Below are 23,641 nucleotides of genomic sequence, written 5' to 3'. Positions count from 1 at the left end.
GTGAGTTTTACACAAAATGGATAAAGAAAGAAAATGTTTTGTTATTACAGCCATTAGTCAACCTACCTGGGTCAGCAGTTTTTCCAAGTTCCACAGCTCCACTCTCCATATTCTGTCACCGCTTCAGATTCAGTCAGTCAGAGTAGACCGACGTTTGTAAAGTTAGCATCAGCATCAGAGTTACAAACCTGGAGAAAGAAAAAAAAGATTCACACATTTTTAATATGTGACACCTGTGGCACTGTAGCAAAATGTCACACTGTGCTAAGGTGGAGTCAATTCAAGTTGACATCAGGCAAGAAGTAGATTACGCAATAAGAACATCACTAATCAATCACAGGACCATTTTGTATACTGTGAGGAGGAAACAGTTATACAGCAGAAAATGCACAAAGAAAAGATATTCAAACTGCACCTATAGAAGCGTTCTAAGACTCAGACAACACCAAATCAAAGCTAATGAGATCCCATAACTACCTACTGTGTAAATATGCGAACTCTTACCGACAGCTATTCATAACATGTTAACAAATTCTTTCCTTTGTCAACAAATGACAAAAACAGAAAGCAGTTATCAAACGTTTCCATATATAATTTATTAAATTATGAAACAATATAGAAAGCTTCCAGATGACTTTGTGCTTGGTTTTTAATTTAATTACTTCTTATGGAGACAAAGGAGGTGGATTAGGAAGAAACTAGAGCACATGTGACAGATTCTCCACACACAGTGCAGTGTGGCTGTGAGGAAGAAGAAGAAAAAAGCATGAAGAGATAAAGAGACAAAATGCGAGGGCCACGTTGTACAGCTAAATGGAAATGGGAACGTGTGAAACAGGAAATATGTTTTTAGAATGAAGAATACAACAACTTCCTGTTCAGAAGAGACATGGGAGTCAGGAGAGGGGCAAGTCTATTTTTAGGTTACTGTTGAAAATGCAAAACAAACTGGTCTGTCAGAAAGCATCCTAACACAAACAAATAAATAAAAAATTTTCTGAGATACTGGAAGAACATTCTATTAAGAATATCATAAAATTTAAAATGTTTGGCATCAACTTATTTAGGTTAGTCTTCCAGTGACGAAATATGTGTAAAGATAATGATTATATCTGTCTATCGTGATGATTCAATTAAAACTTTCTCTGGACAGACCACTTGATTTGGGTAATTGAGTAATTGGGGTTCTTTGTAAAGTAAAACAAAGCACAGTAGACGATGAAATACATTTACTGCATGTCCTAATGAAGAGAAAAACACACCCTTCTGCAGTGTTCATTTGTAGGCTAATCCAGTGTTTCATCAAGAAAAGACAGAGAACTGTGTTCTGTTGTCTGTCTTTAGCTTTCAGTGTGGATGGACTGCCTGTGAGAGACAATGACCCACTGACTCTGTGTTAATCTGCCAACTCCGACAGAAACCAGACTCACGGATCTATGAATAAAATCAGACAGTTACAGTTTCCTACATCCTGAGCACAGAAAACACTTGAGCTGCTACGACACCTGAAACTTAATGTCTCCAAAGGGGATGACGACTAACACAGTGTGAACAACAGCAAGAAACTGGGACGTGGAGACGGTTTACATCACTGTTACATCACTGTTTCAAAGAAGAAGATTAAAAACAGACCAACTAAAAAAATCCAATGTTTTTTTTTTTTTTAATTCTTTAAATTCCTTTTTTGGATATTGGTCATCACAAGAGAATTTACATAAAACAAAGACGTACTTTAGGCCATTTTAATAAAAAAAAGAATTATGATTACACACACACATACATGCATATGGTTGAATTCTTACAGACATCAGTCTAATGCATTATTTTAATAATTTTAAGTTAATTTGACATTTGTTTTATAATGTCAACACAGTACTTTAGGATATGAACATGTGAAATTATCTTAATCATTGTCTGCGTGCTTATATCAGCTTTTATAGCAAATTTAGGTCGACACAAAAGATGCTGGCATATAAATGTCTCATATCTCATTAAATGTTATAACCAGCTTTACATTGTCAATGTTACTGCATGGTGGTTTACTGTTGTAAAGTGCTGATCTCATGACAACTATTACAGATATCATAGTATGTTAGTTTATCAGTAACACCTGTGCTCTTCCTGCTAATTCTTGTCAAAATATAGTTTAACAATGTTCTTAAGTGTCTCTTTCTTTACCCAAGCTTTACTCTAACACAAACATTGCACAAATGTTTTGTGCTTAACATAATCCAAGAAGTACATGTATGGAATTTAGCAAAATAACTAAGCACACAGCCTCCTATCCCTGCAGGTGTTGCTGTAAATACAGTCCAAATGCTCTGACCTATTAGCAGTGTGTATCAATACATGATTAACGTAAGGTTTAGAGAACAGGCACAAGTCTTACGCAGTAAAAAATTCCCCTCACACTCAATTCGTTTTTTTTATTATTGTATTTGGACTTTTAACACTTTTAAAATGTGTTAAGTGATATGAAAATATGTTAGAGATGTCAATTACAAACTTGAGTCTCCTCCTTGAAGGTAATACAGTACCAACCTGTACCTGTACCAACAATGTCATTTTTTGCCAGCAAAAAGGCTAACTTTTACTAGAAAAAGGTTTTCACAAGATTTCAGTATACCAACAAATTGCCATAATGTCGGTCAATACTTGAATTTAATTTCAAAACCAACATGCACATATGTTGTTCTGACTGGCAGCATGCAGTTGAGTTAACTTTGAGTGACATTTAGTCAAACAGATAACAACTCTGTATTTCCACTTGTTAATAGTAAATATTCTCCTTTGTAGAAGTACAACCAAATATTCAGGAACAATAAACAGTTCCATAGTCGTGTGATTAAAGTAGACATGACAAATCAACTTATCCATTAAAAAAACTCTAAATTACAATACAACTATGGATATAATTGTATGTACCTTATGTATGATGATATGCCAAAAGTCTACAGGTGTAAACTGGTGTCCGTATTTGTATCTATGATCATTGTGGGTGTGCTGAGCAGTGTACTATTTTTTTTCTACAGGTATATTAAAAAGGTAAGTTGCAAATGTGACCAGAATAATTTGCCTATTACGAAACTAATTTGTAGCCTTGGAAGCTAAGCACGAATGTCCATGGAACCAACATGAACATACTGGCTGGGTTCAATGTAGGACTGTGCCTTAAATGTGACATTTATATTAAAACTGTATATGTTCCTTTTCCTTTCAAAAATAATTTTACATTGTCGCTTTTACTAATTTTGGCCATTACTTATAAATGCGAAATCTCAACTCTCATCGACACAACCACTTTACTAATGTCATATTTAAATATGATGCTTAAACATTATTTGTGATATTGAAGACCTCTAGACAGTTTTGTTTTACTTTTTTGATCAAAGTGACACAATAACTTTCTATTTTTTCTCAACTAATACTTTCTTGTTGATCCTGTTTAGTTGTTCCTGTTCTGTTTGTCACGCAGAACATCAGCCCTGACGTTTGACAGCCCACAGTCGTAGTTTTACAAATCCAGCAACCACAACTACTCGTGACATTCTTTAACTGCTACAGTAGCGGCGGCAGTGACTTTTTTGTGTCAGTCGTCAGCGACACTTACCTTCATGTCTCTCCGCAGTTGTATGTTGATCCACACGAAAATTATCAAAAGTGTACAAACTTTTTCTTTAAAAAAAACCCCAACATCCCTGCTTCCGCTTCCTGAAACCAGCGGCGGCAGCTCCAACAGAAGAAGCAGCAACAACAGCAGCATCAGCGTGGAAGTAGAGGAAAGGAGGCGTGGTGGGGGTGTGGCCTCTGCAATTCACAGTGGAAGCATAGCGACATCTTTCGGGATGAAACTAAAACTACAGCACAACGCATTGGGCTTAATATAAATCAGCTGTTTTAGTTCGTAGACCGTAGGATCACTCATACTGCACTGACTATTTTACAAGTTACTCGTCAAAATTTTACTAATTTTGAAATATTAGTATTAATCTACTTGATGATTGTTAGAAATCGTATTTATAAAATTGACTCTTTCATCTTTGTATTATTTCCTCGTTAGTATAGTGGTAAGTATCCCCGCCTGTCACGCGGGAGACCGGGGTTCGATTCCCCGACGGGGAGCAAAGTACTTTTCTTTCTTTCTCTCATTTTTTTCCATGTTTTTATTGACTTGTTTGGTATATACAGCAAATGAAATTATAGCTTCATCAAGGTTGAAGGTGAAGTCCCGTTCACGTTATCAGTTGCTGTGAACAAAGAATTGTACAGATTGTACTAAAATATAGGAGATTAAATTAGTTATAAACAGTTACATTAAAAACAGGTATTAAAACTTAACTCAGAAAAGTTATATGATAAGATGTCTTTGGCAAATGGGAAAAAAAAGAAAAGAAAAGGACAGTTGCATTGGCCGGGAATCGAACCCGGGCCTCCCGCGTGGCAGGCGAGAATTCTACCACTGAACCACCAATGCTTGAGATCAAAGCTTTTACAAAATGTTTATAATTTAGCCAGAAGTAGTGTTAAATCAATGTATATTTTAAATTATAATGTGCACGCTGTTTCCCTCGAAGTTGAGGACATCACTGAGGTCATTCATTTTGTTAGGCAGATGTTCCAAATTGACTATGGATATAAATTTGGGTTTGAATGGTTGTTTAATTGACTGTTAAGTCGTTCTTGATATACATAAGCTCAATCCAATGGCAAATTCACTAAAACACATAAAAGAAAAGAAATTCAGTTTTACAAATGCACTTCTCTTACTTTCTAATACAAAACCATCGTGTATTATATTATCTTTAATTTTATGCGCCGCTTCATCTGAAATTGAGTTTTAAAAATTTGAATTTAAAAAAAAATGGAATCAAGTTTGTAGTATTTCGACGTTTGCGTACTCCTGGCCATAAGTCTCAATGGATTTTATTTATTAACCATATCTAAGATATGCGTGCTGTACATTCAATTAACCACTAGGTGGAAACCAAACACAAACATTGTGTGTTTCAACGTATGCATACATCGTCAACCAAATTGCAAATTTTTTATTCTGAAGTTAGTTAGTTAGTTAGTTGTTCTATATTGATTTATCTTATATTCTAAAAAAATGTGAATTTAGGTTTCAGTGGATGCACTTTATACTGAATGAATAGGGTAATTTGACCGTCAATTCAGATGTGCGCACGCACGTACACCGATAGAGGGAGATTTAGAAGAAATGTTGTAAAATACAATGATAATATTGATTCAAAATCGATTATGTCTCGTTTTTTCTTTTCCTTTTGTGCTTCCTTCTTTGAATACCATTTCTTTGTAATGACGTAGAAACTGATCCTAGGACTACGAAAGGAACGTCTGTCCATAAAATTAATTTTCAAACAACCTGTTATCAGCATTGTCTTGTTTTGTTCTTTTTCCAGCTTATTTTAATATATATTAGAGCTGACGTGTGAATCATAGATAAGTAAAAGTAGGCTAGGTAAAATACAATAATATGGAAACGTGGATGGATATATTTTGTTAACCATTAGCTGTAAAATGGTCCACACTGACAGACAGGCACACTGATCTGGTGTTGCCCAGTAACCTCTTAATGACCACTGTGTGGTCACCATAGTAATCTCTCGACTGGAGGACAATTTGGTTCAAAGTCCACAGATTCTTTCCTGTACATCAGGGTGTTAACCCAGCTGTGATGTACACAGAACCAAAAAGTGGTGGAGGAGCCTCATAACTTAAATGTATCTTAATAGCATCCCAAGAGCAGCATACATTTTAACATCACTTGAGTTGCTCTACTCATGTATCCCTTAAGTGTTGATGGTTGGTGATTTGACATGATAGATGTGAGAACACCAAATCAGGAAACTGTTAAACTCAAGGTAAAAAACAATTGTTAGTCTGTTCCCTCAAGGCTTTACACAGTTTCCACGACTCCAAGACCACTTTGAGGTGAACCTCGTGGATACGTGTGTGTAAGTAAAAAGGCAACTAAGTCTTTCAATTGGTTATAACATCGGTCTGCAACCATTAACGTCAAAAGAGACATTTTTCTCTGTGAGTTATTTGCACCTGCAAGACTTGTTACAGGATTGGTATTTTATGAAAAATCAAGTTCGTTCATTTTAAGATGGATACCTTTAAAATTTTAGAAATTTTAAAGTTTCATCTTAAACAGCAGAACACAGACAAATACACAAGAGCAAAGTGTTGATAGCAAAAGAACGTTAGAAGACAACCAGATATAGAGAGAGAAAGAGAGAGAGAGAGACTCACATTAATGGAACATTTGTCACGTGACCCCCGGGGCCGTTTTAATGACGTACCCACCATATGGCGCGTGCCGGGAGGGCGGGACACCGATATGCTAATTGCAATCCTCGGTGTGTCTTTGTGTGAGTGTGTATGTGTGTGTGTGTACGTATGGTGAGTATAAAAGCAGCATCCTCCCGTACACACCCCTCAGAACAGCGCAGAACAGGTCACGCGCAATCACGCACGGACACGCACCTCGAGAACACGGGATGAGTGCGATCTGACGGACATCAGCACAAACAAAATACAACAGGTAAGAATTTTAAAACTGAATATAATTAAATGAATTATATTCCACAATCATTTAAGTTTGATTGATTTATCAGGTCTGGACCTAGTCGATCCTTCCAAGGATTTATAACAAATTACAGTTTTATGGATTCATAAAAATGCCTGCTTCAAAATGAAACCAAAATATGAATTAATTAAATAATATATTTTAAAAATAACTGTTGACCTTTTAAAATTATTTAGTATAGTTTTGTGTTGTTTTTGTCTGCTACATTTATATTACATTTTAATGTATCTAATCTAAGCTTTAAATTATGTTATGGTTAATATTATATTGTTAATATTATTGTCCTTTTATTTTTATTTATTTGTGTTAGTTCTGTGTGTGTAAACCTGTCTCAAACGAAGAAAGATTGACACGGGATTTGAACTAGTTTTTTTTTTTTTACTTACATACTAGTTTATATATTTATAGTTTGGGTATATCAATACTACATAACTCATTTAATCCTGAATAAATTAATTAAATAATTATGGCGTGGTACTAATGTATATATTATTTTTATATATTAATTTACAAAAGGAAGTGCGCCTGTTTATGGAGACCTATGCGACATTGGTACAAGAACTAGTTTCATATTTTATTAGTCTAATAAAATAATTAGATTATACTAACCTAAAACATGTTTATGTTCTTTGTTTTTCCATGTGGCGCATCATATTTTATAGATACGTTAATGATAAAAATATTCATAATATTATTTTGTTAAAAGACTTTATGATGCAGCGCCGCGTAATTCTTTTCCTCGTATCTATAACCAGTTGTTGAAACAGCAATGTTTAATTTCTAAAGTGAGCGTGTCTGTGCCCTCAAAGTCGAATCGTTTAAAATAAACATATTTCCTTATTTACTCACATATTTCTAAAAGGATTTAGAGGAATCAAGAACGTTTAAAAGTGAATGAATTGTGAAAAGAATCAAAACATTTACTTAAAACAAGTACAGCTTGAACTGAGAGAAACACTGACGTGTTTTGAGAAAAGATGACGGATTTGTATTTGTTTGTTTTTTTTTATTTTACAGCAACTCTATAAAATTAAGCGCTAACTCTCCATAAACTTTGATAAAGAGTTAATGGTTTTGAAGGGGAATTACTTGTTCCTTATAATGTGGACACGCAATCAAAATTAAAATAACAGCTAATAATAAAACAGAATGAAAGCTCTCTTTGAAAATGCATTAATTAATTTAAAAAAAGAAAAGAAAAAGAGGAAAAAAGTTATCTGAAGGACACACCTCCTCTATTTTACAGTGAATCGGTATCATGACCAGGTCAGTGCGGGAGGAGCAGTGCTCAGTGGAATTAGAGGAGCAGCAGGAGCTCTGCAGCCCTGCAGGGGGAGAACCTCAGGCTGCAGGAGAGGAAGAGGACAATCAACTCCATCTGGAGGAGGATGATGGCGAGGAGGATGATGGCGAGGAGGATGAAGATGAGGAGGAGGAGGAGGAGGAGGAGGAAGAAGACGGTGAGAACAAACCCAAGAGGCGAGGGCCAAAGAAAAAGAAGATGACAAAGGCTCGGATGCAAAGGTGATTTTTTTTTTTGCGGCATTTTTGATATATTGATATATATTGAATAATAACAATACAATATTTGAAAAATAAAATGTTTGTGAAGAGCAGGACTACAGTGGATATTGTAGTACTACACTTAAAAGTTACAAGCTATTGTGCTAGCTTCTACTAGTTGCAAATTTGCCTTCTATGAGTTTTTTAAATTTATTTATTTAACACTATGTGATTATATAACACTGAGCTAATGATAAATGTAAATTGTGTTTCCACAGGTTTAAAATCCGCCGGATGAAAGCAAATGCCAGGGAAAGAAACCGCATGCATGGGCTGAATGACGCTCTCGAAAGTCTGCGCAAAGTTGTCCCCTGTTACTCTAAGACCCAAAAACTTTCAAAGATTGAAACGCTCCGCCTTGCCAAGAACTACATATGGGCCCTAAGTGAGATTCTGCGTTCTGGCAAGGCACCCGACCTCATGAGTTTTGTGCAGGCCCTCTGCAAAGGTCAGCATCCAATAAATGTAGTCAAATAAAAGTATTATTATGGCACATAGACCAGAAGTGGTGGCAAACGATAAACTCAAAATGTTACAACAGCACTGTTTATGTGGCTAATCTTTGGACTTTTTTTCTGCTTTGCAGGGCTTTCTCAGCCAACCACTAACCTGGTAGCCGGCTGCCTGCAGCTAAACCCCCGAACATTCCTGCCAGAGCAGACGCCTGATATTCCGGCTCATCTTAACCCAGCTGGAGCTGCTGCCTATCCTGGACACTTCTCTTACCAGAGTCCTGGACTGACAGCCGGCCTGCCGAGCCCACCCTACGGCACCATGGACCCCTCACATATCTTTCACCAGGTTAAGGGCCAGCCCTATGGGCCCATGGAGCCTTTTTTTGATGGGGTCCTTGTTTCTGAAGGCCCTGCGTTCGATGCACCCCTCAGTCCTCCACTTAGCATCAACGGAAACTTTTCCTCGTCCTTTAAGCATGAGGTTGTCACAGCTGCCGATTATGACAAGAGTTTCGCATTCAGCGTGCACTATGGGGGAGGAGGAGGAGCTCCGGGACACACAACTATGTATGGTGGTGGTGGGACCAACCAGCGGTGTGGTGACCTGCAGATGGATGGGATGATGGGCTTTGAGGGACAATCGCACCATGAGCGGCTGATGAACGCTCAGTTGAACGCCATCTTCCATGACTCCTGAAATAGAGGAGAATAAAGGACTAAGAGACGGATGTGGACAAAGATGAACAGACAGAACATTATATATCTTTCCTTTATTTTTTCTGTCTGCATCTGATCTACAACTTTTTGGTCATAAGCATGGTGTCAATGGCAATAATATTGTTGATGTTATCTATGTAGCATTTCGCACTGTAGAAATGCTCTCTGAATGTGTCATCCTTATCAACGCTATCACTTAAAACAATCAAAAAGCAATAATCTGGAAAAAAAACTATGCAACTTTGTTAAACCCGAGCCTAACCTGCTCAGCTGAGGATTCCAAATGTTGACATAATAAAGATTTCTCTATTTTTGGGACAGTGTGTAAGTGAAGCGATGCTATGCAGTGTCAGGATGGTTTTTCAGCTGGGATTGTTCTTAACTGTTCTTGTTGTTCATGTGGTTTTTACTTTATGCTTTTTATAAGGTTTCTCGTAGTGTCAACTGTTAACATTAAATGTAACTCATATTTTATAAAATAGATGTTTATAAATGCCTTTTAATAAAAGGAGTTCATTGTGATGTATCTGAGTCTGTTAATTGAAAGAATGAGGATTTTGACAAATCAGCAAAGACACTCCAGCAGTTCAATCTACATTGAGATGAACAAAATAAGTGTCTTGGTTGAGCTTAGTATTCTGAAAAATTTGAAATCTATACACAGTAGAATTCCAATTTCCAAAAATGAAATGATCACATTGAAGAAACTCTGATATCAAATGTGTAATCCTTCCTTAATTGTAATAGTAGTTAAAGATTCTTAAATTCTAAAAATCAGTTTCTAAAAAATATATTTTTTACTGAGGTGTAAAGCTTTGATATGAGCATGAAATGTACATCTTCTAATTGAGGAAACCCAGTTTACATGTTAACAATATTATCATATTGACTACAGGATAAACCCTGAATTACTGTGTGTGTGTGTGTGTGTGTGTTTGTGTGTGTGTGTGAGAGAGAGAGAGAGTGTGTGTGTGTGGGTGGGTGCAAGTACGTGCGTGTGAAGGGCACAGATGTTGGTTCTCCAGGCAAGACTTTAATTTATGAAAATGATCTTGTTTATGCATGAGAAGCCCCCTGCTCTCCTGTCTCATTCATACTGTTGCCCTGCTGAGTGTGAGTGTGTGAGTGTGTGTCAACAGGGACAATATGGTGGCCATATCCCACCATTTAGTCTCCCTGTTAAAAAGGAATAACTATGAAAGAGAACATGATGGCAGAGGACAATAATAAATTATTCTGCATTGGTGAAAAGGCCAGACCTTTTTACCAATGTGAAAATATTCACTACAACACCAAGATATATGCATAATGAGCAGAGAATTAAAATAGGTAACACCAGAAATATAAAAAATTTTAAATCAAAAATGTACTTCTAATAGCTTGCAAAAATATAAGTATAGCTAGATATCTGCACTAGTATTCAAAAAAAAAAAAGTACTGCTGAGCATAGTTTTACTCCTAGTTTTTAAAAAAGAATGAATTGATGATTGTGATACATACTTTTTAAATATCAATAACATAGTGCTATTATGTTGGAGAACATATGGCAGACTCCAGTTAAGAATAAAACGCCAAGCCTATGTGGCTTATCGACAGAGGTTTTATATAACAGTGCCATTTATTTTGACTAACTTTTTAACAGAAAATAAATTCTGTGGATGTAATGGAAACCGTAGGATACGTTATGCTACAATATCTTACAGGGTAACTGTGAAAGTTTGAGTTTAATAGGAAATTTATATTTTTCTTGTGAATATTTACATCTTGAAATATTCACCAAATTACTTATTTAGTAAAACAGAAGTTGTGAATAAAACATGAGTCAGGTCAGCTTGGACATGTGACGATACGTGGGTACTGCATTCTTTCTTTAGACCGTTTTAAAAGTTTTCCATTAGCTTAGTCATACAGTGCGCGTTCCTTTTCAGAGGATACGCACGGTAGCGCGCACTAGGGTTACAGGCTCAAGATTATACACAACACCACAAGCACGTGCCCGCGCACTGAGCCGATGCCTTCATGGCGAGACCCCGGAAACACACAGTAACCTGCTGCTGATGCGATTACTGTTAGTTTATCTGTCGCTAGTTTCTTAAAGAAGGAAAAAGGTCTGTTTGTTTATTTATTTGATTGAGTAGTAAACATGTTAGATTCGAGAGAGGAGGAGCTGGGGGTGAAACGAGACAACACGAGAAAGAAGAAAAAAGAGAAACGTAGCGAAAAGAAGACCATCCATAAGGAGGAGGAGACTGAGGAGAGGAGGGGAGAAGAAGAAGAAGAAGAAGAAGAAGGGCAACAGGAGAAGGACAGGTGAGTGTGGTATTAATGGGGGTTCCTGTAGGAGAAACATTCACACAGAAGAAAAGAGTTATGTCACAGGCATTGCTCTAGAAAAAAAAAGTTAAAAGCGTATTAGCAGAACCGCGTTAGCAAAAATCAATCACAGTGTTTCATATTATTGATAAGGAAAATAGGGCCTGTTTTCCTTATGTTTATTTATACAATTGAGAAATAAAGATAACAACGAAATGACCAAACAAAGTACCATGTCCTATATAATTTCATGGTAGCCAAGAACAAGCAAAAGAAATGTGCAAAACACAACAACTTACCAAAACAATGAAGTTGTATGAAGAAGTATGTGAGTAAACAAGTTAAAATTACACTTATTTTCAAAACGGAGTGACCTTTTGGTCCTACTGTATGTATGACAATGGTTGAACTGAAATTAGATTATTTTCATTTATTTTATTTTATGGTCTGTATTGTCATCGTACCATGAGAATACAGTGTAGAACAGAATGAATTGACAAGTAATACTTTGTTATTGTAGTTGTTGTTTATTAAATAATCTGTTTGTAATTGGACAAGATTTTTGAGCTCATTGGTTAGTTGTTATCCCAGTTAGGTGAGATCCTTTTACTATTTTTTACATCTCCAAAACCAAATGAAATGGCGTGTTCAATCCTTTGTATGTTCCAGTGAGGGTGTCTTACTGCGAGGGATCTTCAAACTGGGAAAAAAAAGTCAAGACGTCCTGCTTACCAGAACCAGACTGACCTGGATCCCCATTACACCAGAGACACCGACAGGTCAGCTACCACGTGACTAGTTGTCATGTGATCTTTGCACAAAGACTGTGTGAATGCAGGGGCAGCTGGTGGTGTAATGGATAAGTCGTCTCATAGTGAGACCACCTCAAACTTGACATCTGGACTCACATCTACTGCATTGGAGTCTTTTTGAGTTCTCCTTATGGCTCTTTATTCAAATTCACCAGTAGTTTGTAAAATACTCAATTTTTAAAAAGAAATGTTAATGTTTGCTAAACCTGCTAATCATTGATATGTTTATAACGACACTGGCTAAAACTAAATCAAAACAGTAGAGATTTTGTGAAATATATTTAAAGCCATTCTAATGCTTGTTGTTTTTTGACTATCGATTTTTGTTATTTACCTGATAATATCTCAATATATTTTGGTGTTTGGTGATAGTTATTGTTTAACATCTATTCAGACAGAATAAGTAAAGTGGATCAAGATGAAGGTGTGTATTGCGTGTGTGTCTGTGTGTGTGCAATCTGTTTTTCTGTATTATATCCAAACTAATGACATTAAGCCAAATTTGTGTGCATGTTTGTGTGTGTGCTGGCAGTAGTATAGAGAGCAGTTGGTTCGGCCCATGGGGGGTTATTAGAGTCTCTCAGTGTGAGCAGATTAACACACACAGATATACACACACACAGTTAGCCTGTCAACATGCTGTGTGTGTTGTGTGTGAGTGTGTTGATTATACATTTCTATATAAACGGATTAGCTGTTGTTGTTTATTTACACACATGAATTCATCCTGTCTCATTCAGTGGCCTCGCCGTCTGACAGGGAGACGAGACCCCAGACCTGACAGACACACTGTGTTTTTACGTTAATACCAACCAGCGTCACGTGCTGTACACACAGCGATAGAGATTTAGATTTAAATGGCAACAGGAACATTAGCAGAGTTGATGATTCCTAACATTTTGCAGTTAGTGATTCTCATGACACATGTCACATAACTATGTCTCACTGTCCAATGAATGAAACTAATGATGCTTCATTTGTAAGAACTATGCATAATATTGTTACCAAAAAAATGCCAAGTCATAACCAACAATCCATATCAAATCTAAATTTCAGCTCAGGTGCACACTAGCTGAAGTATCTTCAATATTACATTGATCTTCTAGATTGTGGAAATCAATACTGAACCGAAATCATCGCAGGATCACTGTCATCACTGACAACAAGGACAGAATGTCACAGGGTTGCAGGTGTATGTGTGAGTGTGTGTGTGTGTGTGAAACTACAACCCATAACTCCCCACAGTCAGCCACATGGCTTGGTCACCACGAGCCTGGACTGCCACTGGGTGTGTGTATGTGTTTATGTGAACTATATTGTGATATTTGTAGTAAGGGCCTGAAAATTGGTCAGATTTAGCTGCATGTATTTTACAAAAGCGATCTCATTTGTCTCCTTATGCATCCAGGGGGGAGGCTTTAGATCATTTTGTGTTTGGTGATGGTGAGAAAATTTAGGTTCACAGACAGTGAAGGTGTCCTGACAAATGCCATCCTATGGGATTTTGTGCACGTGTGTGTGTGTGTGTGTGGTTTGGCACAGAGGGTCGGTGACATGATGGCAAACTCATCTCCATCTGGACAAAAACAACATTCAGTTTGAGAATCAACGCAGTGTTTGTTTGTGTGTGGTTTAGGTTGTGCACATGTGCATGTTTGCAGCTCTGTCGGTCCTGTCAGCTAAGATAAGAATCATGTTCAGTGAGGCAGAAGTAGAATCTGTCTGTTGGTGTGATTTAGTGTAGTGATCAAATGTGAAGAAGGTGTTGATTTAGAGGATGTCCTCTGACCTTTTCAGCTGTTACAAATGATTTTTACAATACAATTAGCAAAATACCATATCAAGTATAAAGACTGAAAGGGATGATTTAACTAGGATACGACTTTTTAATGTAGTTTTAAGCTGTAGTTTGGGGGAGAAATACTAGCTCTATTAACCAGCACTAGCATTCAGTCTAATCACACACTTTTGCTAAAACATGATAAAATTTGTCCTGCAGGTCTGTCCTTTCATTTCACCTCAATAAAATTTCTACAGATAAAAAGCAGATTAAAAAATTGCATTTACTATGTAGAACATGAAGAAAACCCTACTGAAAAATAAGACGCAACAGACAGACTGTGACCCTGACATATGGACGTTGGCCTCTCTGGGTGGACGAAGGGTTATGTGATATTTGATAACAGCAGGAGGGCATTTTATAGAGGAGGGGATAATCAGCCTTCAGTGAATCTGACTGCTTGCTGCTGCACATAGATTTGCCAAGAGATATTGTTTTTTGTGTCTGATCATAGACTGAGTATAAAGAATGAACAACAGTAAAGAGTAGTAAACATTTGTAAACAACCTAGAATTTATTGCTTTAAGTATTTAATCTATCATTCTAAGATTAAAAAAGCAGTATTTACAAATGATTCCATGTTATTTAAATTAATAGAAAGGTTTGTGAAGATGAAGACATTGACGTTTCAGGGCAAGCACTGTGTGTAGGAAAAGTGTTGGTTCTTAAGACTGACTCTAATCCATTACATCAGCATGGATATTATTATTAATGACATTATAAACGGGGCGGGGCAATTATACAGTCCACATGAACTGATCACATGTGAGCATGCCATTGGTCGGACATGCAGAGATTACACAGACATGTGCACAGACGTGTGCTGTTTTGATCATCACTGGATTAGTGATTAGTAATACAGTAATATTGTTATGTAACAACACATGAACTGTCCGCAGCACGCTGCACTGAACAACCTGAGGTTGATTGATAATTGCATAGCACATGGTGAATTCCAATACATTATGATGAACTATAATTCTTAAATTTCAACTACTGTATTCCAGTAGTAGGATAAAATTTGATATAATTACAACAATTCCAGAAAAGTAAGAATAAAGTTCAAAATGTTGTTTTCAGAACTTTCAGTACACACAGTACTGGGACCATATTCATTAGATACTACCACCTAGGAAGCATGTGATTGAACAGTTCAAAATATCTGGCCAACATAGTATACATACCAGGTATGTGTGATTTGCAGAAACTTTGAATAGCTCAGACATGTTTGCGTCTCACCTGCAGAAGAGCCACGCGTTCTACACCCTGAAGTGTTACTGCTGGAAGATGTGTTTGCAGTGAAGGTGAAGAGGCGGCGAGCAGCAGGCCAGCAGTCGGGGGGACCTGTGCTTGGTCTGACCCTGTTCCACAGCCGGAGGAAAGGGAGGAAGCTGGAAGAGGACACACTTCACCTCCACAACGCCTCATCTGAACATACATACCGCTGGTACAACAAAATCAAAGAGCTAGTCACAGGTGAGACGCTGATTTAAAATACAAAGAAAGAGTAATAACAAAGAATAATTATTATGACATTTTGGAATGTAGTATTTGAAAAAAACACAATAGAAGCCTGTACGATATTACTGTATATACATTTACTGCATAAACTGATTAGAAATTACTGGATGAAAATCACAATAATTTACACATTTTCATAGATATTTGACAATGTTTCAAAACTTATTTGATATTAATTTACAATTTAATGAACAATTAATTGATAATATATTGCTTTTTTTTAACTTACTTTTAAATATTCTGTGATAAATAAGAACTGTAAATACAGAATAAAATTTAAATCCTGAATATAATTCAACAGTAGGTAATGGTAATTGAGTAGGGTTTTATTAAAGTAAAACATGTTTGTGTTTTGTAAGAGCTACACAGAGGAAACATGACTCAGTATTTCTGTGAACGTCATCCTATAAGATGATTACAGACACTTGTGAGTAATACTGCTTTTATTAGCACTGTGGTGGATGGATGGATGAATATGCTAATGGGTTTACAATGTTAATAAATTTGTCCTAAATCTTTATGTATAATGTCTTTATCCAGCAAGGCCCCATTTTGAACAAAACTCCTGCCTTGTTTTGTAAAAAGAAAAAGTCATTATTTTCGTTTGCAGTATAAAGGCTGTGAAATAACATTAAGAGGAATTCTCCAGATTAGCTACTGGGTCATGTCACACTAGCTGTATTGGTTGTTCTGTGATTTTATTGTCTTGTGCCCGAGCACCACTCACTTTAATGAAGTAACTCTCAGTTACATCAGATGGGAGCTGTAATCTGCTGCTGGCCACTAATCCACCTGAACAAAAGAGCACACACACATTCAGCTGAGCTGTATTACTTCCTGTCAGCAGCTAAATCATTTTGTCCGTAAAAAAGATTATCTCAAACACAATCTATAAATAATATCATTTGTACTGGATTCAGCCCATAGTGTGAGGACAGTTGATAATGACACCTGAGGAGAAACCTGCAGCAGGTTTGCGAGCTTCACTGCTGTAAACCCATGGTCAAAGCTGTTCTGCTGTGTTAATGTAGAGACTGGAGTTGTTCTCAAGTTTTTCCAGCGAGTACCATTACCAGTACTTTTTTAGGTTGGGTTTTAGTATTTATGGAATGAGCGTTATGCAGTGGGGTGACGTGTTATCTTCCAATAACGCAATGAAAAAGACATTGCCATCATTGTTTTAGTAAAATTAAACTGTAATAACAGTATTTTATGCAACTCAACAGTGTCTTTTCTCAAGCTTGGGAGCATGATCTAGATTACAGAAAAAACAGCACAAGAAGTTTTTCTTCGTGTCTATCTTCATGTTATCTCTCAATGTTAAATCCATCACCTAAGAATATGTTTCTGAACCATTCCTGAAGCATAAACCTGCATGGATTTACACAACATAAGCCTCAGTGTTTGGAGCAACTCTGTACAGAACGCATTTAATAAAAGTCTGAATTTCCCAGACGCTGTTTTCCCAGGTGCACTGTTGTGGGCGGTGCCTGGCTGACACTTAAACACAATAGAAATGTTGGGAGAGTTGGGTGTATGGGTTTAACACACACACACACACAGAAACACACGTGTTACAGATATTAGGTTCATCCAGAGATGTCAGCACCAACAGAGACATTACAATCCCCTCATAAATGGAGAGGTCAGAGTTCAAGCACACATTCTACTGTCGCTCCGTCACCATGGCATTGCTCTGACACATTATCGCTGGTCACCTGTCTTTCTGTCCGTCTGTCTGTCTATCAAACCAGATTACCCATGAGGCCCTGCAGCAAAGTCACAACTTCTTTACATGTGTGTCTCTGGCACCTCACACACACACTGGTGCATAGGTCGTGTGTCAGCTCACATGGTCACACCGCACATCAAACTGTGATGGCTTTTGTTATTTTGTGACTTTACACACCGTAGCGCATGAGTGAGTGTGTGCGTGTGTCGGTGTGAGGAAGGTCAGCACACACACTCTCCCGGTCGCTCTGCTGCTGTGTGGACATTAAGCCTATTTTCCAGCCAGAGGTCAGTGTGAAAAGCGCATTGTCTGGCGAATCGTGGCGTTCGTGAAGCAGGCAGTCCAACGCCACTTCTTAACCTCCAGGTCCAAACATTCAGCTGCACAATGGTGAGCAGAGAGCAGACACTTCCTGTCTTCACAGCGTTATTCTGAGCAGTGCGCTATGAGAAGCAGCTGCATAACAGTGTGTAGCGGGTGAATAGCAGTGCGAGTAACAAAAGGCGAACAGTGATGCTGTATAGTCTCTTTTATGCACGCTCTTAGACGTCTGGGGAGACGGACTGCAGTTTGTTCCTTCTGCAGCGTGCTGACAGGTCAGTGCTGGAACTGATGGGAGTCATGGAACGATTAGTTCTAACATCAGTCACATCAAAACCAGAAAACATTCTACTTGCGTAGCATGCCTCGTCAACTGCTCTGCAATAATAATTAGAACATTTTATGAGGTTATGAATATCTACATTTTACACAAGCTAAAGTAATATTAATAAAAACATCAATTACAATCAAACTACCTGCTGAGTGGGATTTTTTTTTGTCTCACATGTTACTCAGTGCCGTTACAATAACTGGAAGGAAGATGACTCTGTCTTTACTGGAAACTTTTTTTTTTTATTAAGCCAGTGACATTTTTGCCTCAAAAATGTCTTGTGAATGTTTCACTTTGTTGGTTTGTGATTATCAAAAACAGCAACCATCACAGAGTTTTGGCAGTTAGTGAGAATGCCACTTCAGTTTAACTCTCATAGGAGAGTAGAAGGAATCACTGACATAAATTCTTAGGGTTAAGGTTGAATGAGTTTTTTTAGACTACATTTATGAATAAGGTATATTTATGTACAAGTCATTCAGAAACAGTTCATTGTCATGTTTTCCTTCTAACATCAAGAGGGATATGCTGCTCCATTTGCATTACTTGTAGTTTAAGTTAAGTAGTAACTGTGGATTGGTTATATACCTTTTAAAATTTGTATCTAATACTAATATATTGGCATAATCAGTTCATAACAATTTTATAATATTTTCCTTATCAAAATTATTGGCCTTATAGTCATAATCCAATCGTGAGCTGCCCAGAGATTCCCAGCTGTATTAATCCGTGACGTCTTCTGCCTCTGTTTCTGTAGTTTTCTTACTGACTTAAACAACCAATGATGCTCTGTTTACCTCTCTTGTTCCACTGGCTTCTAATTTAAGACCTTTTTGTTACATATTAACATGGGTCTCTCAACCCACTGTCTGTAATCTGTGGAGTACAAACCTTTTATATGCAGTCAGGTTTTACAGGAAGCAAACTTACTTAATTATAAGCACAGACGTACTAAACAGTATATCACACCAATTAATTTAATACGTCATCGAACCCTGCAGTTTGTTTAATTTTGCCTAGTACAACCTGTAAACACAGATGTTTGTCATAAGGTGCTGGTGTTTTAATCACATTTAGAACTAGATTAAAACTAGACACGTGTTGTATGTTTACTTTTATTTCTACGTCTTTACCACGTACTTCATAATTCATAGTAACTCCTGGTTATTAACTGTGGTTGGTTAAGTTAGACAGTAGTTAGTGTAAAGTACAAATATTTAAAAATTATAATTTGATATATGAAAGGTTAGAAAGGGTGACTAGAGTCAGTCATTTGTAAAGTGTGGCTACAGACATAGTCAGTCTGTTCTGTCAGTGAGACTTCAGTGCTCAGACTTCAAGGTTCCAACGACATTGGGATTGTTTACCATGGTGATGCTTCAGGAACACCATAGTAACCAGCCACTTCCCTAGTCTGCGAGATGATCTGATGAACACCTGATATCCCAACATGTCTATGTCTGTCTGCCTTTGGCCTGAGGAAAAAAAAATAACTATTTGAATGTAACCATGTTTTATCAGGACTCTGATGTGAATATTTACTGACACTGGATAAGAACTTCGGGTCCAGGGCTGAATCACCTGCTGTGGTTTAGACATTAGCTTAAAGTATTTTTTTCTGGGGCAGGCTGGGGGAGGGGGGTGGCAGCATTGGACCACTGGGTGGAGGAGGTTAATTTCCACAGAGAAAGTCAAGGTCTTCATTTACAGCTCAGTCTTTTAATTTCCAGTAATAAAAGAAACGTAGTAAAAGAACACTGCAAAAGGTTGTTCCATAAGTGTTTATGGAACCTCCAGGTCAATGGACCACTAAAGTCTGAGAGTCACTTATTCCCATTGAGTCCCCTTGTTGTGGTCTTCAACTTGACCCCTAATTAAATGGGTTTTTTCTTTGATCCCCTGATTTATGCTGTATATTTTGGACAGTAAATAATAATAAATAATGAGGGTGGACTTACAGAAGGTGGTCACCCAGCCCTTTTGTGTCTTTTCTTTAGTTTGTTTTGGGGGGGGGTACATGAGGGTGGGGCTTCTGGTAATGGTTGGTGTCCAGTATAAAGATGAGTGGTGATGGTGTTGAGTGACTCCCCCTCAGAAGAAACTCCTGAGAGCTGGGTCAGAGCCATGGGGTGTTGTGTTGGTAGGGGGTGCACTGTGTGTGTGTGTGTGCAGGGTCATTAACAGGGCGAGGTCATGGCCTTTTGGGAACAGATTATTGTAATGAGTGGGATAATGGAGCTTGTGTGTGTGTGTGTTTGTGTATTGATCTGTACTGGTCTATGGGGATTTATAATGCGGTCTCTAAATCTTCCTAATGATGAGCTGAACGGGGGGTTAGCTCGTGTGTCTGTGTGAGTGTGGGTGTGGGCTCGTGTCTCTGTAGTTAGCAGTCAATGCCATGCAACCACACTAAGTCTTTCAACAGTGCTAATAATTAGCCTTGATATCATCATGATGATAGGATGTAGCTTTTAATCGCATATTCAAATCGGCACTTAACATGTTTTATTAATCAGTTAATGAAGTAGTGTTTCCAAAACAAATGTACAACAGTCTCCAATCCTCATATTTATGGCCATAATCAGAGAGAAGCCTGTGTTGTTTTAAAAGAAAATCAAAATTGAATCAATTTGAAAAGTTTTTTTAATATCATGTCAATGCCATGGTTTGATGAATTATTTTAAAATTAGTTGTTACAATGTTTTTGTATTTTAGATCATGTCCAAAAGAATTTTGTTTTTGAAGTATGCTTGGTTTTTTTGTCAAGTTTAAACCATTTTATTTTTTTGCTACTCTGGACTAACTCTGAGTTATCTTGAGTGGCTCGGTTTGCTCTTTTTGGTTTTGGCTTTAGCTAAATATCTAGTTAAGTCTTTTCTGAGCCAAAGTTTGTTATTGGGGTTAAGACACCAATCCTGCAGATGAACATTTCCACTACAATTGTCGTAAAAAAGGTTGGGTTGATCAGATGTTGTTGAAGTTTTTGCTAATTTGTGGCTGTGGTTTTGTTTGTCTGCAGGTTTCACGATTCGCCCCAAGTTTCTCAAAGTGTTCATCAACCCCAGCAGCCACAAGAAGGAGGCGGTGCACATCTACAGAGATCACGTGGCTCCGCTCTTCAAGATGGCAGACGTGCGCACTGACATCACAGGTCTGTGTGTGTTTCTCTCTATGCCACTTTCAGTCAGTAATGAAGAAAAAAAAACTTTTTGGAGCATTGGAGACTTTTATACATTGGTAGGATTTTTTAAGCAGTGAAATTAAACTGATCTCATTCAGTAACACAGGAGAAAGTGCGTGATTGTGTGTGTATGTAGACAAAGTCCAAAGGTCAGAGTTAATGGCTGTCTCTCGTCACTGGGTAACCTGATACAGTGGGCGGAGCCTAGCCCATCTGTTGTAACAGAGGGAGACAACCTGCACCTCTTTTTCCCGTTTCCTCGTCCTTTCCCTGTTTCCCATCTTTGACTTTTACTGCTTCTCACCCTCCCTGTACCAATTATCTCCTCTCCTCTCCCCTCCCCTGCTCTTTTCTCCTCCCATCCCATCGTCTCCTGTCTCATTTTCTTTTCTTTCTTCTCTTGTCCCCTTCTTTCCCCTCTCCTCCTCTCCTTTCCCCTTTCCCCTTCTCCTCTCAGCAGATGGTGTGATATCCGTTGTCCGACTTTTTCTTGGCAGCCATCAAACACACTAGTGTACATGTGACCACACACATGCATGAACACTATTTGCCTGTCTCAGTGTCCTTCCATCTGTTTACCTGTCTCTCTTCATCTTTCTGTCTCTCTCTCTCTCTCTCCTTCCCTCCTTCCCTCCAGTGACAGAGAGGACGGGTCACGCTCTCTCAGTGATGAAGGAATGCAAACTGGATGAATACGATGGGTCAGTGTTCTCACATCTCCTGTAACTCTGTTTGCTCCTTCTTATTAGAATGAGAGAAGGTGATATCTGACTTCAAATATTGTCATTAAATTTCCTGAGATTATTTTTATGCTGATATGACATCAATAGGTTCTGATATTTTGTAGTTTGCAGAAGAGAAAAAATAATTTAAACTAATTTGTTTACTTTGAAATACCAAAAAAAGTACTCATGAGTTATTTCCCATTTTTGTCAAAGTTTAATTACTAGTTTATTTATTTTATTTTGTTTATTAAGTTTTTAATTACACGTCACCATTTGAACTGCAGATCACTTGGGTAAAAATAACAGGCTGACACTAAAACACACTGACCCAGACTAAACACACACACGAACACACACACAGTCTGGTCATTGTAGACCTGCCTCATTAATAAAAGTTTTTCCTACTACTTGTCCCTCCCTCCCACACCTCCTTCAGTAAAGGGGAGATTTTACACTGTGATATAATGCTGTTCACACAGTCACATTAGTGGAACTTTACAGTGGAAGTACGAAAATGAAAAGTAATTGGCTTAAGTTATTAAGTCTATTTTTGTAAGGGTTATGTAGTGTATGTTGATTTTTGGCACAATTGAAAAATAAATGTAAGTCAATGGAATATTTTCTGAAGCCATGAAGACACACAAAGTATACACACACACACACACACTGTGTGTGTGTCTAAGCAGCTTTTGTGCTCAGCCCTCATGAAGCTTAATGTGCTTAGAGAAGATTAGCTCAGCGTTGCTAAGCTAGCTGCTGAGCGTGTGTGTGTGTGTGTATGTGTGTGATGCTCTGGTGAGGATTTGGTTGAAGCCTACATTTGCCAATTAGGCTGACTGTCACCGTGGCGACCGGAGCTTCAGGTAATCCGGTCCACAGGAGGAAGAAGGGGGAGGGGAAGAGGGCGGAGTCAGTTCACCTCACACTGACTGCAAGCACACAGTAAAGATGAACATTCTGGAAACTTCACTGTGCTCCAGACCTTCTTCTTTTCTCGACAGGTTGTAAACATAAGTTTACCAAACAAGGTTTTATCTCAAAGCCTTGGATTTCAGGATTCGATTCCTGCCAAATCATGTTTTAGTCTCTGAGATAACAAAGTTGCGATGCAAATATGTATCTATGAGGTGGAGGATCTACCTATCTATCATATTTTTGTCTTATTTGCTTCCTGATTTTTCAACACTGATTAGTAAAAACCATAAATCAAGAGATAAAATAGCCATAATTTTTGATAGCCTCTAACAAAGTACTTTTTCTAATTAGCATTGTCACCCCCTAGTGGTGTATACACTTCTACGTCAAACCTTCTACAGATGGTGACATCCTTTCATTATATACTGTGCAGGTGTTTTTTATCCCTTCTGTCCTGACTCTGGTCTGCCTCCACCTGTCTGTCAGGGTGCTGTGTGTCGGAGGTGATGGATCAGTGGCAGAACTTTGCCACGCTCTGGTCCTCAGAGCTCAGCTAGACACAGGCTCTCCAGAAAAACCCGTGAAGTCAACGCTACCACTGG

At 37.8% G+C, this 23,641-nt stretch overlaps 3 protein-coding genes and 2 non-coding genes across 6 annotated transcripts in view; 3 read left to right on the top strand and 2 right to left on the bottom strand.

Moving 5' to 3' along the window:
- itprid2 (ITPR interacting domain containing 2) overlaps nt 1-3,754 on the bottom strand; it is a 31,402-nt gene extending 27,648 nt beyond the window's left edge. For both annotated transcript variants that reach the window (XM_008328202.3, XM_008328203.3), the window contains exons 1-2: nt 3,611-3,754; nt 67-188 (exon numbers count right to left, since the gene is read on the bottom strand). In XM_008328202.3, the coding sequence (XP_008326424.1) occupies nt 67-109 (43 nt within the window). In that variant the 5' untranslated portion in view covers nt 110-188; nt 3,611-3,754. The remainder of the gene's footprint in view (nt 1-66; nt 189-3,610) is intronic.
- A 296-nt stretch (nt 3,755-4,050) lies between these two features.
- trnad-guc (transfer RNA aspartic acid (anticodon GUC)) lies at nt 4,051-4,122 on the top strand. The gene has a single exon. It is a non-coding gene; the product is annotated as a tRNA-Asp (tRNA).
- A 281-nt stretch (nt 4,123-4,403) lies between these two features.
- Nucleotides 4,404-4,474, bottom strand: trnag-gcc (transfer RNA glycine (anticodon GCC)). The gene has a single exon. It is a non-coding gene; the product is annotated as a tRNA-Gly (tRNA).
- A 1,971-nt stretch (nt 4,475-6,445) lies between these two features.
- On the top strand, nt 6,446-9,874 carry neurod1 (neuronal differentiation 1). Its single transcript, XM_008328204.2, has 4 exons — nt 6,446-6,568; nt 7,860-8,137; nt 8,395-8,624; nt 8,763-9,874. The coding sequence occupies exons 2-4, from the start codon at nt 7,872-7,874 to the stop codon at nt 9,326-9,328; spliced, it is 1,062 nt and encodes a 353-aa protein (XP_008326426.1). The 5' UTR covers nt 6,446-6,568; nt 7,860-7,871; the 3' UTR covers nt 9,329-9,874.
- A 1,409-nt stretch (nt 9,875-11,283) lies between these two features.
- The window catches only part of cerkl (CERK like autophagy regulator), an 18,927-nt gene continuing 6,569 nt past the window's right edge, over nt 11,284-23,641 (top strand). Inside the window, exons 1-6 of the mRNA XM_008328206.3 lie at nt 11,284-11,658; nt 12,331-12,440; nt 15,559-15,789; nt 21,238-21,369; nt 22,037-22,100; nt 23,526-23,641. Of these exons, the coding sequence (XP_008326428.1) occupies nt 11,492-11,658; nt 12,331-12,440; nt 15,559-15,789; nt 21,238-21,369; nt 22,037-22,100; nt 23,526-23,641 (820 nt within the window). The 5' untranslated portion in view covers nt 11,284-11,491. The remainder of the gene's footprint in view (nt 11,659-12,330; nt 12,441-15,558; nt 15,790-21,237; nt 21,370-22,036; nt 22,101-23,525) is intronic.

This window comes from Cynoglossus semilaevis, chromosome 16, assembly GCF_000523025.1.
Source record: "Cynoglossus semilaevis isolate Cse_v1.0 chromosome 16, Cse_v1.0, whole genome shotgun sequence".
In the NCBI taxonomy this organism is placed as follows: Eukaryota; Metazoa; Chordata; class Actinopteri; order Pleuronectiformes; family Cynoglossidae; genus Cynoglossus; species Cynoglossus semilaevis.
This window is presented reverse-complemented; position numbering and strand designations above follow the sequence as displayed.

Coding starts and splice junctions, on each gene's coding strand:
- neurod1 (XM_008328204.2), top strand. CDS start 7,872: ATGACCAGGTCAGTGCGGGAGGAGCAGTGCTCAGTGGAATTAGAGGAG. Junction 8,138..8,394: donor ACAAAGGCTCGGATGCAAAG/GTGATTTTTTTT, acceptor GTGTTTCCACAG/GTTTAAAATCCGCCGGATGA. Junction 8,625..8,762: donor TGTGCAGGCCCTCTGCAAAG/GTCAGCATCCAA, acceptor TCTGCTTTGCAG/GGCTTTCTCAGCCAACCACT.